This window comes from Rhea americana, unplaced genomic scaffold (genome assembly GCF_003343005.1).
Source record: "Rhea americana isolate MKP2758 unplaced genomic scaffold, rheAme1 scaffold_67, whole genome shotgun sequence".
NCBI lineage: Eukaryota > Metazoa > Chordata > Aves > Rheiformes > Rheidae > Rhea > Rhea americana.
The window spans coordinates 1,264,655-1,277,838 of NW_028186834.1; the positions used below are offsets into that span (position 1 = coordinate 1,264,655).

Consider the following 13,184-nt stretch of genomic DNA (forward strand, 5'->3'; position numbering starts at 1 on the left):
TCTCTTTGCCATTGTACACATTGAGATATTAAAAACAAACAACCCTTTTTCTAATCCTGTACCAATAAAATCATTCCACCACATGTCTGGAGGAGCAGGAACTTGCCTGCCATCAATACAAGCCTTTTTGTATATACATGTGTATRTCCAAAGAGGACACATATTGTAGATCATTAATATCATTGTCCTCCAAGCTCYGTAGTTCTTTCAAAATTTTATTTTCAGAGTTCCAGGAAAAGTGAAAGGAATAACAAAAACAAAGAAACCCAAATAATGTAGACATCCCTTTTCAGCTAGCAGTGCAATGACAGTCAAGCTCTAAAGGCATTTATACAGCCAAATTTTAGGCATGTAACTTAGTGTGCCTAAATCTGCACCAGCAGCAGAAGGTGCTTCAGAGCACTGAGGCAGCCCCCAGGAAAACCTGCCTCGGGGGCTCCGTGCAGCCCACCRAAGCTTCCTCAGATTATCCTCTCTAATATCCAAATTATAGCAAATATTTATGAACAAATTCACATGAGGTGCAAGACGTACGAGTCTGCATACTTCAAGGAAAGTCTTCTAGAAGACTAAACAGACTGAGAGCTCTCTAGTGACATTTAAAGTATCTTATGTTCGACAAGCTGATGGAAACCAAAAACTCCATCAGGATGTATGCAGAGAGGCCTGGTGTGTTTTGCATCATGTTACTAAACGTGGGATCTGGGAGTTGGCTACATCTGCATGGTTTCTAAGTTTTGCCATTACGTGAAGCACATTAGATACAAGTAAGGATGCTAATAACCTCACACTTACACGACACTTTTTCCAATTTGTCCTGCCATCTGTTGTGTAGGAATCTTCCCTCTAACAAAGTTGCTATTAAAGGCCTATTTTGAGGGCAAAAGTGACATTCATTCCAGGCTCGTTAGAAAGAAGTAGTTTTAGAATTAGTGATGGAGATATGTTTATTATCTTCACGGACTGCTTTAAAAATTACTAATGAAAATGCCATCACTAAAATTTTCAAGGACAAAAGCTCTTCAAATAAATAGTATTTTCTTTTTCAGATTGAATTAATTTCTGTATGCTAATAAATATTATATATATTCCATGTTATCAGGTAGCACACACTATATACTAAAATCACATGAAATATCAAAAATTTACCTAGCTATGGAAAATGCAGTTGTATCCATAATACAGTGAATATTTGACTGTATTTTAGTTAACCAAAGACTTGTCTAAAAAGTTCCATTTTCACCATAATGACTTTGATTTTTTTTTTGTGTTTTGTAGTAAGTCTTTTACTTCTCTAGTAATGACCAATTTCACATGTAGAGTCTATGATTACTTACAACGTAAAATGAATAGTACTATCAAAAACTGAGCAGGAGGCAAACACTTAGCAAACAATTAGGAGATTCCCACTAAACAGAATTGTTAATGAACTCTTATAATGAAGTCAAAGCATTCATTTGAGTGTAGACATATGGTGTAGAACAGGGTACAATTTATACAATCTTATGAAAAAGGTGAAATACAAATGGTAGAGGACTCTTAACACCATTAAGTATTTCCCAAACAGCACATTCTTTATATCCTTGGACTGAGTCCATATGGACGAGATTTTCTTCAGTACTTTTGTTCTCCAGCTACACAATGAGGGCCAGCTCCAATTTTCATGTTTTGTGCAAAGACAGATCAGCAGCACTTTCATCCAGTGCCCCTTTGGAGTGATGGTCAAATTAAAACCAATGTCCAATTTTGTTGCTGCTTTGCTTTCTGCTGTTTTCTGGATTTCTCTGCTGCCTCCCAGCACCACTTGAGATACTTGTTTCATTATAACCACTTGCTCTGCAGAAAGCCTTGGCTGGGAGAGAGCTGAGAAAACAAGAGTTCTTCCTATCCTGAAGGAGGGAACCTGATAAAGTCGTATCTGTGTCTCCCAAAGGGCAGAGCTGGACGGCCTTTGCTCACAAAAGCAGTACGAGTGAAGAGATAAGCATCAAAACCTGAAAATAGAGACCATGTTTCGTCCACTTAATTGAATGGACCCAAGTCTGATGCAGAATGGAGTAAGAAAGGGGATATCATAGACCACAATTTTGTGTAACTTGCACACATATTTGTAAAGAAAATTCAGACTTAAAATATGAAGAAGTAACTACTCAGTTAATTTCTTACAGTATATTACACTTTCTATAAGATCTGGCATATATTTTTTCTGATAGAGATGGAGGACTTCTATTCATTTAAAAAGACAGGCATTGAAAAAGAGAACTTTTAGAATAAATTCTTTGACAGAAACAATAGAATATTTTACAATAATGACTTTTATGTAAAAGAGAAATCTTTATCCTTTAATGAGCCATACTCATGAATGAAACAGTTTGATTCAGGACAAGAGGCAATGGGCAGAAATTGAAGCACAGGAAGTTCTGCCTGAGCGTGAGGGGGAATTTCTTCCCCGTGAGAGTGACGGAGCCCTGGACCAGGTTGCCCAGAGAGGYTGTGGAGTCTCCTTCTCTGGAGATATTCAAAGCCCGCCCGGATGCAACCCTGTCTGACATGCTCTAGTGACCRTGCTGAGCAGGGGGGTTGCACTAGATGATCTCCAGAGGTCCCTTCCAACCTTACYGATCCTGTGATTCTATGATTCCATTTTGTTTGTATAATGYGATTGAAAGTTACTCAAAACTTGGATCATTCCAACAGTAACAAACTGAATAACCAAACAGTCATGCAGAGGAGATATTTTTACAACAAGGCTTCATTTTTTACTTAGTGTTAGAAGTCTTCAATGTTTCCTCTCTAGCAGTGCAGCAAACCTCTAATAACGGAGCAAACTAAACCCAGCTAAACCATAGTACTTAAACGCAAAACAAATATATGTGAAGTTAGAAGTATGCAGGATAACAATACATTAAAATTCTGACAAATCTTCTTAAAAAAGCATAATTAATTTGGATTTGATTTAGCCAAGCGTGGAGAGGGAAAGACAACTCCTAATAAAACAAGTGGCCCTGAACTATTAATGTTATCCAGTTTCAAAGGTTTTCAGTTTGGCCAGCATTCAAGTAACATAATTACAAAATACAACTGTAAGTATGGGAAAATGTACCCTGAAATGGTTTCAACTAAAGTGCTTCATTAATATATATAAAAGATCAAACAAAATGAGTTTAATGATATCAGGTTTTCCTCATTCATGATATTAATACGTAGTGTTGAACTACTGGATACTGCTGAACACAAAACTCCCAGGCTTAAACTTCACCCGGATTGCATCTTAACAGCCTTAAAGAGAAGAATACATTGATTTTTGTTCTTGTATACACATTTATCTCATGCTTCCCAGATTAACTGGTCAAATACACTCACACATCACATAGTCACTGTTTTCTTTATTTGGTTTATGCCTAAAACGGCTTGTATTTAATTTACAGTGTATACAAAACACTTCCCAGCACTGAGCTTTCTGCACTATCCTCTCCCTGCAACATGCATGCATAAAGAAGACAATGATCAATATCTGATCAAAACTCAATTCACCAACATCTGAGAAACATTATTTGCAAGTATTGCCATGAGATAAATATTATAATGAGATTAACTATACCTGTGAGTGAACGTCTTCTAGTTTTTGTTGATTCACAGTCAGAAGAGCATGCTGTAAATTTAGACCAAGGGGTAAACGTGCAGTCATCTTTGCAGGGAACGACACACTCTTGTACAAGAGAAGGCATAGGTCCTGTCCACTTCATGCATTCAGTGACATCTGCAGAATCGTTGTTCTCTGAGAGGCATGTAACAGCTGAAGAGTAAAAGTAGAGAAATTTTTATATGGCTTTATATGTTGGATTATACTCTATTCAGCTGGTACTTGTGCTCTATGTGAGATTCAATCTTCCGGGTTAATAGTATAAAGCTGATTTATTTTAAGGTCATTATTCATGTACCATTCAAACCTGTGCTAGAAGCTTCACAAAACCATAAAGACATACTGTTATTTCAACAATTTTGTTATCTACATCATGACGTAAATGTGGTATTCTCAAGGAGCTGGTCATTTTGTGTGTTGGGGCGACAGTTCAAGAAATGGTGACATTTGGTCAAGGCCAGGATTCCCAAGCTGTGATGTATACACCATCCACGGAATTGAAATCACTTCACTATTTCATCCACAGAACTGAAAAAGAAAAGAAAACCTGCCACTTTTTCCACGTAGGGTGAGGAGAAAAGCTGCCTGAGCGGCAGATGCTACGTAGGCAGCTAAACGCTTCTTGCGGCGAGGTGTGAGCACCAGGTCTCTTCCACAAGACCTCTAGGCGAGAGCTCCAGGCGTCACGCCGCCGAGCAGGGCTCTCCCACCCCAGCCACACGAACCTTTAAGCCTCTTCTGCATTAATTAAGATCGCCAGGAGGGAGGGCTGAGGCCTGGCAGCCAGGCTCCCTTGGCTGGCAAAAGGGGGAACACAGCTCCACTGGGGGAGGTCCTGGGCCTCCCACCTCTTGGGCAACCCCTTGCAGAAAGGGGACGTCAGGAGCTCCTGCAGCCATCACAGTTTATTTCTGTTTCATTTCTGATCTGTACCCTCTTTCCAGAGCCCCCCTGTCCTTTTCTGGAGCTAACATGCAACCACTAATGGCACTGGGGTAGTGGCACTACATAGCCATGATGAGAGGACAAAAGTATCGATGTATAAATCTCAGTCACAGGAAGCCTGTAATAAAACTTTTTAAAGTTTCATTGAATTAATATTAAGTAATTATAATAAATAAAAATAGCCTGCACATCACAGAGCCTTTCATTTTATTAATAATAATTAATTCTCACAAAATCTCTAAGATTATATGCTATTTATATCCTACATTGTAGGTTAAACAAGGCAAAGATAGGTTGTGACTTGATTAAAGTAATAAAGTCAGGGACAGAATCAGGAATGAATCTGGCCCCAGGAGTTTAGTCATGTCAGAGTCTGATTTCATGCAAGTCCACACACAGTATCATAAAGCTACAGAAGATGAAATGATTTAATCCAAATTTTATTATTTAACAACCTGCAATATTATTTTATGGAGATTCCTAAATAATTCAGGTTTTTGAGGTCGCATATATTTTTGCTTGTTGCCAATGCTCAATATAACCAGAAGTGCATGAAGAAAAAGAGAAATATGACTCATTGTTTTCCTATAGTTAAAGATTTACTGGGGTGTAACTTTGCAAAGAAGTTTCATGAATTTTATTTTTTAGCTATAGTATTGTATGAGAGAAAGGGATGAGGTGGCAACCACCTGGCAATAAAAAATAATTTATTAAAATGTACTTAGATTTCTAAGGAAAAATCAGCATTTTAAAGAGCATGCAAAAGGCAAGCAATTGCTGAAGTCTCTTTAGACTCCAGTGAAAGTAAATCAGCATATTAATAACTACCTCTAAATTGCTGATGCTTGCCTTTCACTTCCAATCTTTTTGACCCTTCCTATCTCTCAGCACTGGCAGCCAGAAGCTTGGAGAGATTCCTGCTCTCAATCATGAAAGCGTGAGGACAGAGGTCACCAGGCTGTAGGAGAAAGCGTGGTAATTGCCCTCTTGAGGAGGRTTAAACAAGTAGGAGACTCCGATGCCCAAGGTCTGTGGCGCCTCGTTACCCTCACCAAGGACACTGAAGAGGATGCAGTGCAAAGTTGTCCGCACAAAGCCAGGCTGAGTGCATGCAAACACCCTTTTCAGCAGTGCCACAACCTGCCAGAAGTGACCAACATCCTACGCCGCAGGACTTACGGAGCAATGTTTGCAATTGCAAAATGAAAAAAAATAAATCACGTTGCAATATCTACTCTATCTGACAGAAGACCACAACTTTTTTACGACACAACTGATGGTGACATAAGTGATGGAACTGTTAAATATCAGTGGTAAAACAGACTCTCCATGCTGCAATGAGTTAATATCGACTGGCCAGATCCTCTGCACAGATGTCCTTMATTTTAAGCACACAAATAATTCCCTGAGTTCAGTGAGGCTATTTACATGCTAAAAGTAATGAATATATAGGAATGTATGAGATCAGGGCAAATATTTGACAGAAATTAGGGAGCTTAAAGAAATTAGTGGTAATAAGAAGCAAAGATAAAGAAAATTTAAATAAAAAAAAATGAATAACGCAATGTTAGCGAACGACTCCTCAGATCGTAGYGTAGATGGGCAGGGAGGGCAGAGAGGCCCCCCTTGCTTTAAGCACAAAAAACCAAGGGGCCAGTCCTGGCATGGGAGGGAATTCATTTCTGCTCAGAGCTCGCTAACATCTTCCAAGACGATGCCAATGCATGACTTGTTCACTCTGCTCTTAATTATCTTCAAAAGCCTGAACTGAATGCACCTGATCTTCCAAAGCCCTTTTCCGCACATCAGTTGTAAGAGAAGACGTGATTTCTTATATATGCTGTTTGAGGTGAGCAGCACAAATCGCTAAAATAAATTAAATAATCAAGCAAATGCCTACTAGGGCATTTTAATGGACTCACAAATAGCAGATAGGAAGCTGCACAGCTCTAAGTTTGTTCATGGTAAGAATCATCTCATCCTTGCCTGTTGCAAATTTATTTCCCAGTTAAGCTACCTTTATCTTTCAAGAGAAAAATATTTTCAAATGCAGGCACTTCCAGAAGCAGAATGAAACAAATTTGGTTCTGGAGGGAACTTTAGGCAAGTTAATAAAACGATTTCTCCTTGATGGTTTCAGTCTACTGATTGGTTTGGCTCATATGTGTTTTCTGTTACAAGAAAAATATTTCCTCATGATCCTCTGTCACAATGCTTTTAAATAAACCCACACCACAAAGCATCTTCTGCTATGTCAACATCCCAATTTGTTTTTAACGGAGATACCACCGACGGTAAATGCAGTTCATTTCAGCCCTATACATTGAGTTTAAAAAAAAAAAGTAAAGAAAAGAAAAGAAAAAAAAGCCACATTATAACTATAAATCCCTCTTGGACACAATATGTGATTTCTACCATCTCTGCAGCATTTTAAGTTGACACAAATGTATGAATAGAAAGAGCTAATAACAGGACACAGCCAAATAACAGGTTTCAAACTATAATCTTGATTCCCACAAAGAGGAGAACTGCAAGATTTCCTTCTGAACTCTGGCTATTCTTTCTTATYACTGCCAGCAAACATCACCAAACTGGAACTAAACTCTTGGAGCCAAGCTCAACRACAACAATTTAATGCCATTCTGTTGATATAAAACAATAGCTGGCACACARAAAGTATATCTTCTTTGATAGCAATAAAAAGGAGAAGATAGTGAATTAAACTGAAAGGAAACCAAGTTTAAAACGTTAAAAGGAAGTATCTTTTTATCAAGCAAAGAGCCGACCGTGGCCTGGCCGCCGGCGGGCGCGCTGCCTGCCGCGAGGAAAACCCCTTCCCAGGGCCGAGCCGGAGCGATGCAACGGACTGCTGGAGACGCCCGTCSAGACGCCAGCACAAGTCGGTGATTAATATTAGCAACATAAGTTGCTGCCGCTGCAACCTTTTGGATTCAAGACAGAAATCAATGGCGAATTGAAAGCTTTGGGGGGGATGTTTCCCTTCGACTGCTAACAGAGCCTTTCAGTACCACAGCCTCCGTCTTCGTGTTTTCGTGTCATCACAGCATAGGGCATCTGGAAGCAATATTCCTTAACTACATTTATCTTTAGTTAAAACTAAATAGCAGACATTTATTCTGTAAACTTTTAGATGGTGAAATCAAATGCTTTTATGTTGCCAAGTTGCAGAGATGCTGAATACATCTTTAGAGGACTTTCTATCACTCCTGAAAAAATACGGGAGCATCAAACTGGCAGAACTTGTGTGCTCTCCATAGGTGTACAYGACTTACAGTGCTACAGGCACTTCTAACACGAGTGAATATATTTAGAAAGAAATATTATGGGCACAACATCGCAAGTAATAAAGAAAGATAACAAAAATACGGTTCCTCTTAACCAAAAATCCAATTATAGACATTCTGGGTAATCACATTTATTTACCAAAGTTATAGTCAGACCTCCTTCAAAAACACATTTCAATAGTTTTGAAAGGGTATAAAGTTGAAGAGTGTGAMTATCAAATACCAAACAGTGACATTACATTGTATCATGGCACTTCTATTGGGGGTACCTGTATTAGAGGTTTCGTAAGCCTGGAATTAAATGTCATTGGAACATCTGAACACAGCACCTGGTATCTCCACACAGGCATGCTCAGGCTGGACACGAAACCTAAGCTATGTTCAAGTATCAGTCACAAGACGGGACTTAGCACTCGTGTAACGGGATGCCCTACAACAAATAGGAGATTGCACAAGACGATGTAATCACCTTTTGGGGTTTCAAATTTTATGAATCTGTGAAAGATCAAAGCCAGAAAGTAAAGTCCAAGTAATTATCTTAACACAATGTTTATCCTCATAATGTTCAGAAAAATTCTTATTCTGTACTGCATCAATTATTCTCATTACCCCTCAATATAATAATAACTAGGTAATATCATCTGTTACATGTATCACTAATTATGTGTGAAAAAGGAGTTCAGGGATAATATAACTTTTAAAATAAAGCAACTGTAAAGATCCAGACTTGCTGACTCTAAGCATAGTCTCATAAATCATGACGATATCATTTATTTTCTATATTGATGCTCCTTCATACCCACAACTTAGGGGATTTCTCCAAAATCCCAAGTGGAGCATTTCATTATTCTCAGYGAGTTACACAACCCCTAATTAGAGAAGATCTTTCAGAGACCAGAGGCTCTGCTGAGACTCAGGTTCAAGCTTAAGACCCAGGTCGCAGGAGGACACATGTATGCGCTTAACTTCCCTGCTGGGAACACTGCCCTGGGACTGAGCAGAGCTCACTGCAGGGACGTGAAGGGTGTCCAAGACCTTGGCTTATGAAAGGAAACCACAACAAAAAAGTAAGTCAGAAGAAAAGAGCAAGAAAAGAGCAAGAAAAGAGCTGGGAAGGATATCAAAAGCAGAAGTCTAGTAAAAACTACTGAAGTAGATTTGGAACAACTAGTTAGAAAGCAAAGAAACCAACTTTGAGATCAGCAGTTTTCCCATTTTGTAATTATCAATGATATTTAGTAGCACTAAAGGGCTAATAAATTCCTCTAAACAAACAGAACACTGAATTAACACAGACCCCAGAGAGCTTGTCCTCTAAGCAAGCAAAGGCTCCRGATGGGGGTTGGGAAGCAATGAAAGTGGAAAACGTCAACAGAAAGATGAAGGAAAGTGATGGGCATGCTGTGAATGAAATGGGCTGGGAAGAAGAGGGTGGGAGGAAGGTCACGTGTTGAACGGCTTTGTGGAGAAGGGACCATAACAAGAAAAAGGCAGGAGAGTTGGGACAATCAGGAGGGGGAAGAAGAAAAACATATAAAACAACAAATCCATTGCAATGTGCAAGGTCCATGTTTCAGCTGCAGTGTGGGCTTTGGGTTTCTTGCTGCCGTCTTCCCTAAGTATATAGGTATCTGGGCAAATGATGGGCGGATCTAGGTACACTCTCCTGCAGCTCCAGTCACCCAAGGGGAAGGACCAACTCTTCCTGCAGGTTCCTAGCCGGCCCATGGGTCAGAGATTCRTGGTTAAAACCCAACAGCAAGCGCGAAAACGGCTCGGTTTGTCTGCAAGGGATGAAACACCCCGAGGCCRCCCGCCGAAAGCAGCACGAGCAGCGCAGGCGGACCTCGGCGACCTGACGCCCCAATCTGCGCACGCTACCGGGCCATTTTAAAGCAAGTTGTTAGAGTTTGCTTTGGTACTTATGGATGACGTTACTGATTATATGGTTAGGAACAGGTGATCACCAAGAGAATTCAATAGTAGATGTCAATTTAGCTAAGCTATGTGATTGGATGTTTTAATTCCTACTTGTCCCTGAACCGACATTGTCCACTGCTTAAGGAGAAACAGAATAAAGAGCTTATATAGCTATAAGAGCCATTTCTCCTACCACTCGAACTCTGAATAAAAAACATGAGATTGACACATCAATGCCTAGCACCATTTTCATTTCAAGTGTTTTCTTATTACAGTGGTTCATACGCCGCATGGCTAGAGAGACAATATAATATGATTTTTTAATGTTTCAAATTTACTTTGGCCAGTGAATAACTGCAGTCTGAATGCTTCTATGTTATGCTATCAATCAAGGAATCTTTCACAATTTTTCCCTTTTTTCYGATTTATTACAGGTTTTGAATTGCCTTTACTTTCATTTTCTATTAAAAAGAAAATCAATGAAAGTGCATTAGATGATTTATGAAATAAATTATGCTTCTGCTCCTTTCAGGGAACTAAACAAAATACAATAATATGCTTTCTTTCTTTCTCTTTCTATGGCCCACAGTTAGTAAAAGAACTAGAGTTCAATTTATTTGTAGCACTAGTCAAGAGGTTACACTTAAGATGAATTATTTTTTGTACAACTCAAAAACAAAAGTAAGATGTCCTGTTATATACACATTGAGAATGCAGTAAATGAAAAGAATTAAACAGGCCAAATAAGACAAGAGATTCAAAATGAAAATCAAACATCACATCTGCAGTATTTTTAGTAACTCAAATCAGAAAATCACTTAGCTGAACACTTGGAAAGCACGCATGGTGCTTGGCCTGAGCTCAGCTGTCACTTGCCACTGTATTTAGTGAGAGCTGGATGAGCTTGAAAATATGAGAACTCTAATTCAGCTTGTTTTATTTCAGCCAGGTCCAGTTTTCAGTAGCAGCGTATGGCCATCTTTCATGGCAGGAGCAGCGAGCTGAACACTGCAGCCAGCTAACGCAGCAAACCCCAGCTTAGAAAGGTCTTGGAAGACACCCAAGCCTTCGGCAAAACCATAAACTCATCAGGCCAAATGGACGTTTCAATCTGAACTCTGATTATCAGTTTGACAAAATTATCTGTTCATCTCATGTTTCGGATAACAAGACATCAGAAAATATTGCATTATATGGGTTTAGATAGATATATCTGAAAATCTTACAGCAGAAGGCAGACACTTTGCCATTTCACTCCACCTAGTCCTTACAGCAAAGTCCAGATATTAAATTCAGAGCATGACACTAACGCACCAACATATATTACATCACCCCCAGCTTTATATTAAAAACTAATATGGTCCAAGTTACCATACAGAGATTTTCATCTCCCCTTTCTTCTCAGCTCCCGACTCTCCCGCTCCACGTCGGCGCTGGCTCGTCTTGGCATTCAGAACAACTTCCTCTCGTCTGCTAGTCACAGACTGACAACCTGCCGCTGGGAACACGGGATATACGGCCCCTTCAACAACATTTCAATTAATCCTGTTGCCTCCTACTGCCRCGTGCCTGTCCTCCCCCCTGCCCCAAGTTAATTCTGCTCTCAGTGCCCAGCTCCAGTCCTATCAGCTATGCTCCCAGCCCCACGTAAATCTKTCCTCCAGGCACTTCGCCTTCAGTCTAACCCTATTTATTCTGCCTCTCAGCTCCAGACACCACAGTCTTCCCAGGCACTTGATCATTTCTGCCAGTTCTTTTCTCCCTCTCATCCGYGATTAGAGGCTGTAAAGGTTCTCAGGGTCTGGTGACTTCCAGATGTTTCAGAGGTTTTACAGGTCTACTCATGGGAGATAAAAGCTGAAAAACTTCAACTGCCGCTATGCGAAATGCTATATTGTGGGAGAACCTCAGAGAAGGGCCTCTAAGGAGCTACGYAGGTCCCTCTGAACCAAAAGAAGTAAAGACCTAACTAGTGACCCAAATCTTGTCTGTTGACTGTATGTTCTCACCTAGAAGAGATGGGAAACTGCTGCTGAACTCTGAGGGGTTACTCCAGGCTGGGGGGAGAGAAGGGGGGCTGGCATCCAGAAGTTCCCCTTATTGCTAGTTGTCCTCTTCAGATTTGGTGTCAAGACTTCTAAATAAGCACATCTGCCTTGACTGTTTTCTCAAATGGATATAAGAGATGTTTTTGAACTTGACAGGCATTTTATTGAAGAAAACAAGAAGCCCTTATGTTCAGCAAGAAAGGTCTCTGACGTTGAAGAATCTTATTTTCTAGAATAGCTGAGCGTTATCAACCTTTGAATAGCTACCCAAAAARAACAGGCCAAGGCTGCATAAAAACATGAAAAGATACGGGTCCTGCTCAGAAGCCTTTATCATGTCTGCCCCAGCTAAGCTGTAATCAAAGTTATGAAAGCCAAAAACCAAGCGAGAGCAAGTATCTCAGTGAAGGCTCACACAATACCAGCATTTTGCCTCGCGAGGAGAGTGGCAGTATACAACAGGGTACTTACCCTTCCTCTGGGGCAAACCACCAGGCACAGTCTTGCTCACGTGAGACATGGCACGTTGCAGGGGGATAAAGGCAGCACAAATTAGTCTGAAGTTGCACAGGTCTCCTCATTACGAAAAGGGCTGTGCTGCTGCCTGTTGTCTGTTGAGGTGAATTCATTCCGTTTACTCCAAAATTCACATTTGCCAACTGTCTGACCACAGAGCTAACATCTAAGCGAGGATAACAGGATTGGTCTGAATCTCTCAGTTCCCTCCTGGTGATACTGCATGCCTAATGTTGTTTATACCGTTAAGCCTCACTAAAGATATTCACATTTGCACTGGTGTAAAACAAAGACTAAAATATGCCCTATTCTACTTTTGCTTTACTACCCACACTTTTCCAGAATTCAGATAATCAAGGTGTTTTATAGCATACAGACTTGTCATCTTTATCAAAATCCCAAACTAGAGTTTAAGAACTACTAACATGGAAATTYGAAAGACTCCTTACTACATCTATTTTCCAGTCATGGTAACTTCTGTTATATATTGTTGGAGTACCAATGCATATTGCATTCAGGGCCTTGCATACAACTTTCCGTTTCAGCCACCACTTTCCTACAGCAAAGAACAGATAAGAACGTTAAATGCTTTCAGGTCTGAAGTCTGGATACTCATACAGAGTCCAAAACTGATAAATAACTAAAYCTACTCTGACTGAAGCTAATAGAAGTGTACACTCACATAATTTATGATATCTAAATTAAGTATCTCTCAGCTAGCCTAGAATATTGTCCTCCTTCCAAGCCAAAACAAAGATACTGCACTTGAGACTGGAAGGCCAATCTGTACTTCGAAAAGGATTAAAG

General features: G+C 39.9%; 1 protein-coding gene across 1 annotated transcript in view; it reads right to left on the reverse strand.

Annotated features, from left to right (window-relative positions):
- The window catches only part of THSD7B (thrombospondin type 1 domain containing 7B), a 260,059-nt gene that overhangs the window by 94,917 nt on the left and 151,958 nt on the right, over window positions 1–13,184 (reverse strand). Inside the window, exon 13 of the mRNA XM_085320933.1 lies at window positions 3,602–3,796. Within this exon, the coding sequence (XP_085177059.1) occupies window positions 3,602–3,796 (195 nt within the window). The remainder of the gene's footprint in view (window positions 1–3,601; window positions 3,797–13,184) is intronic.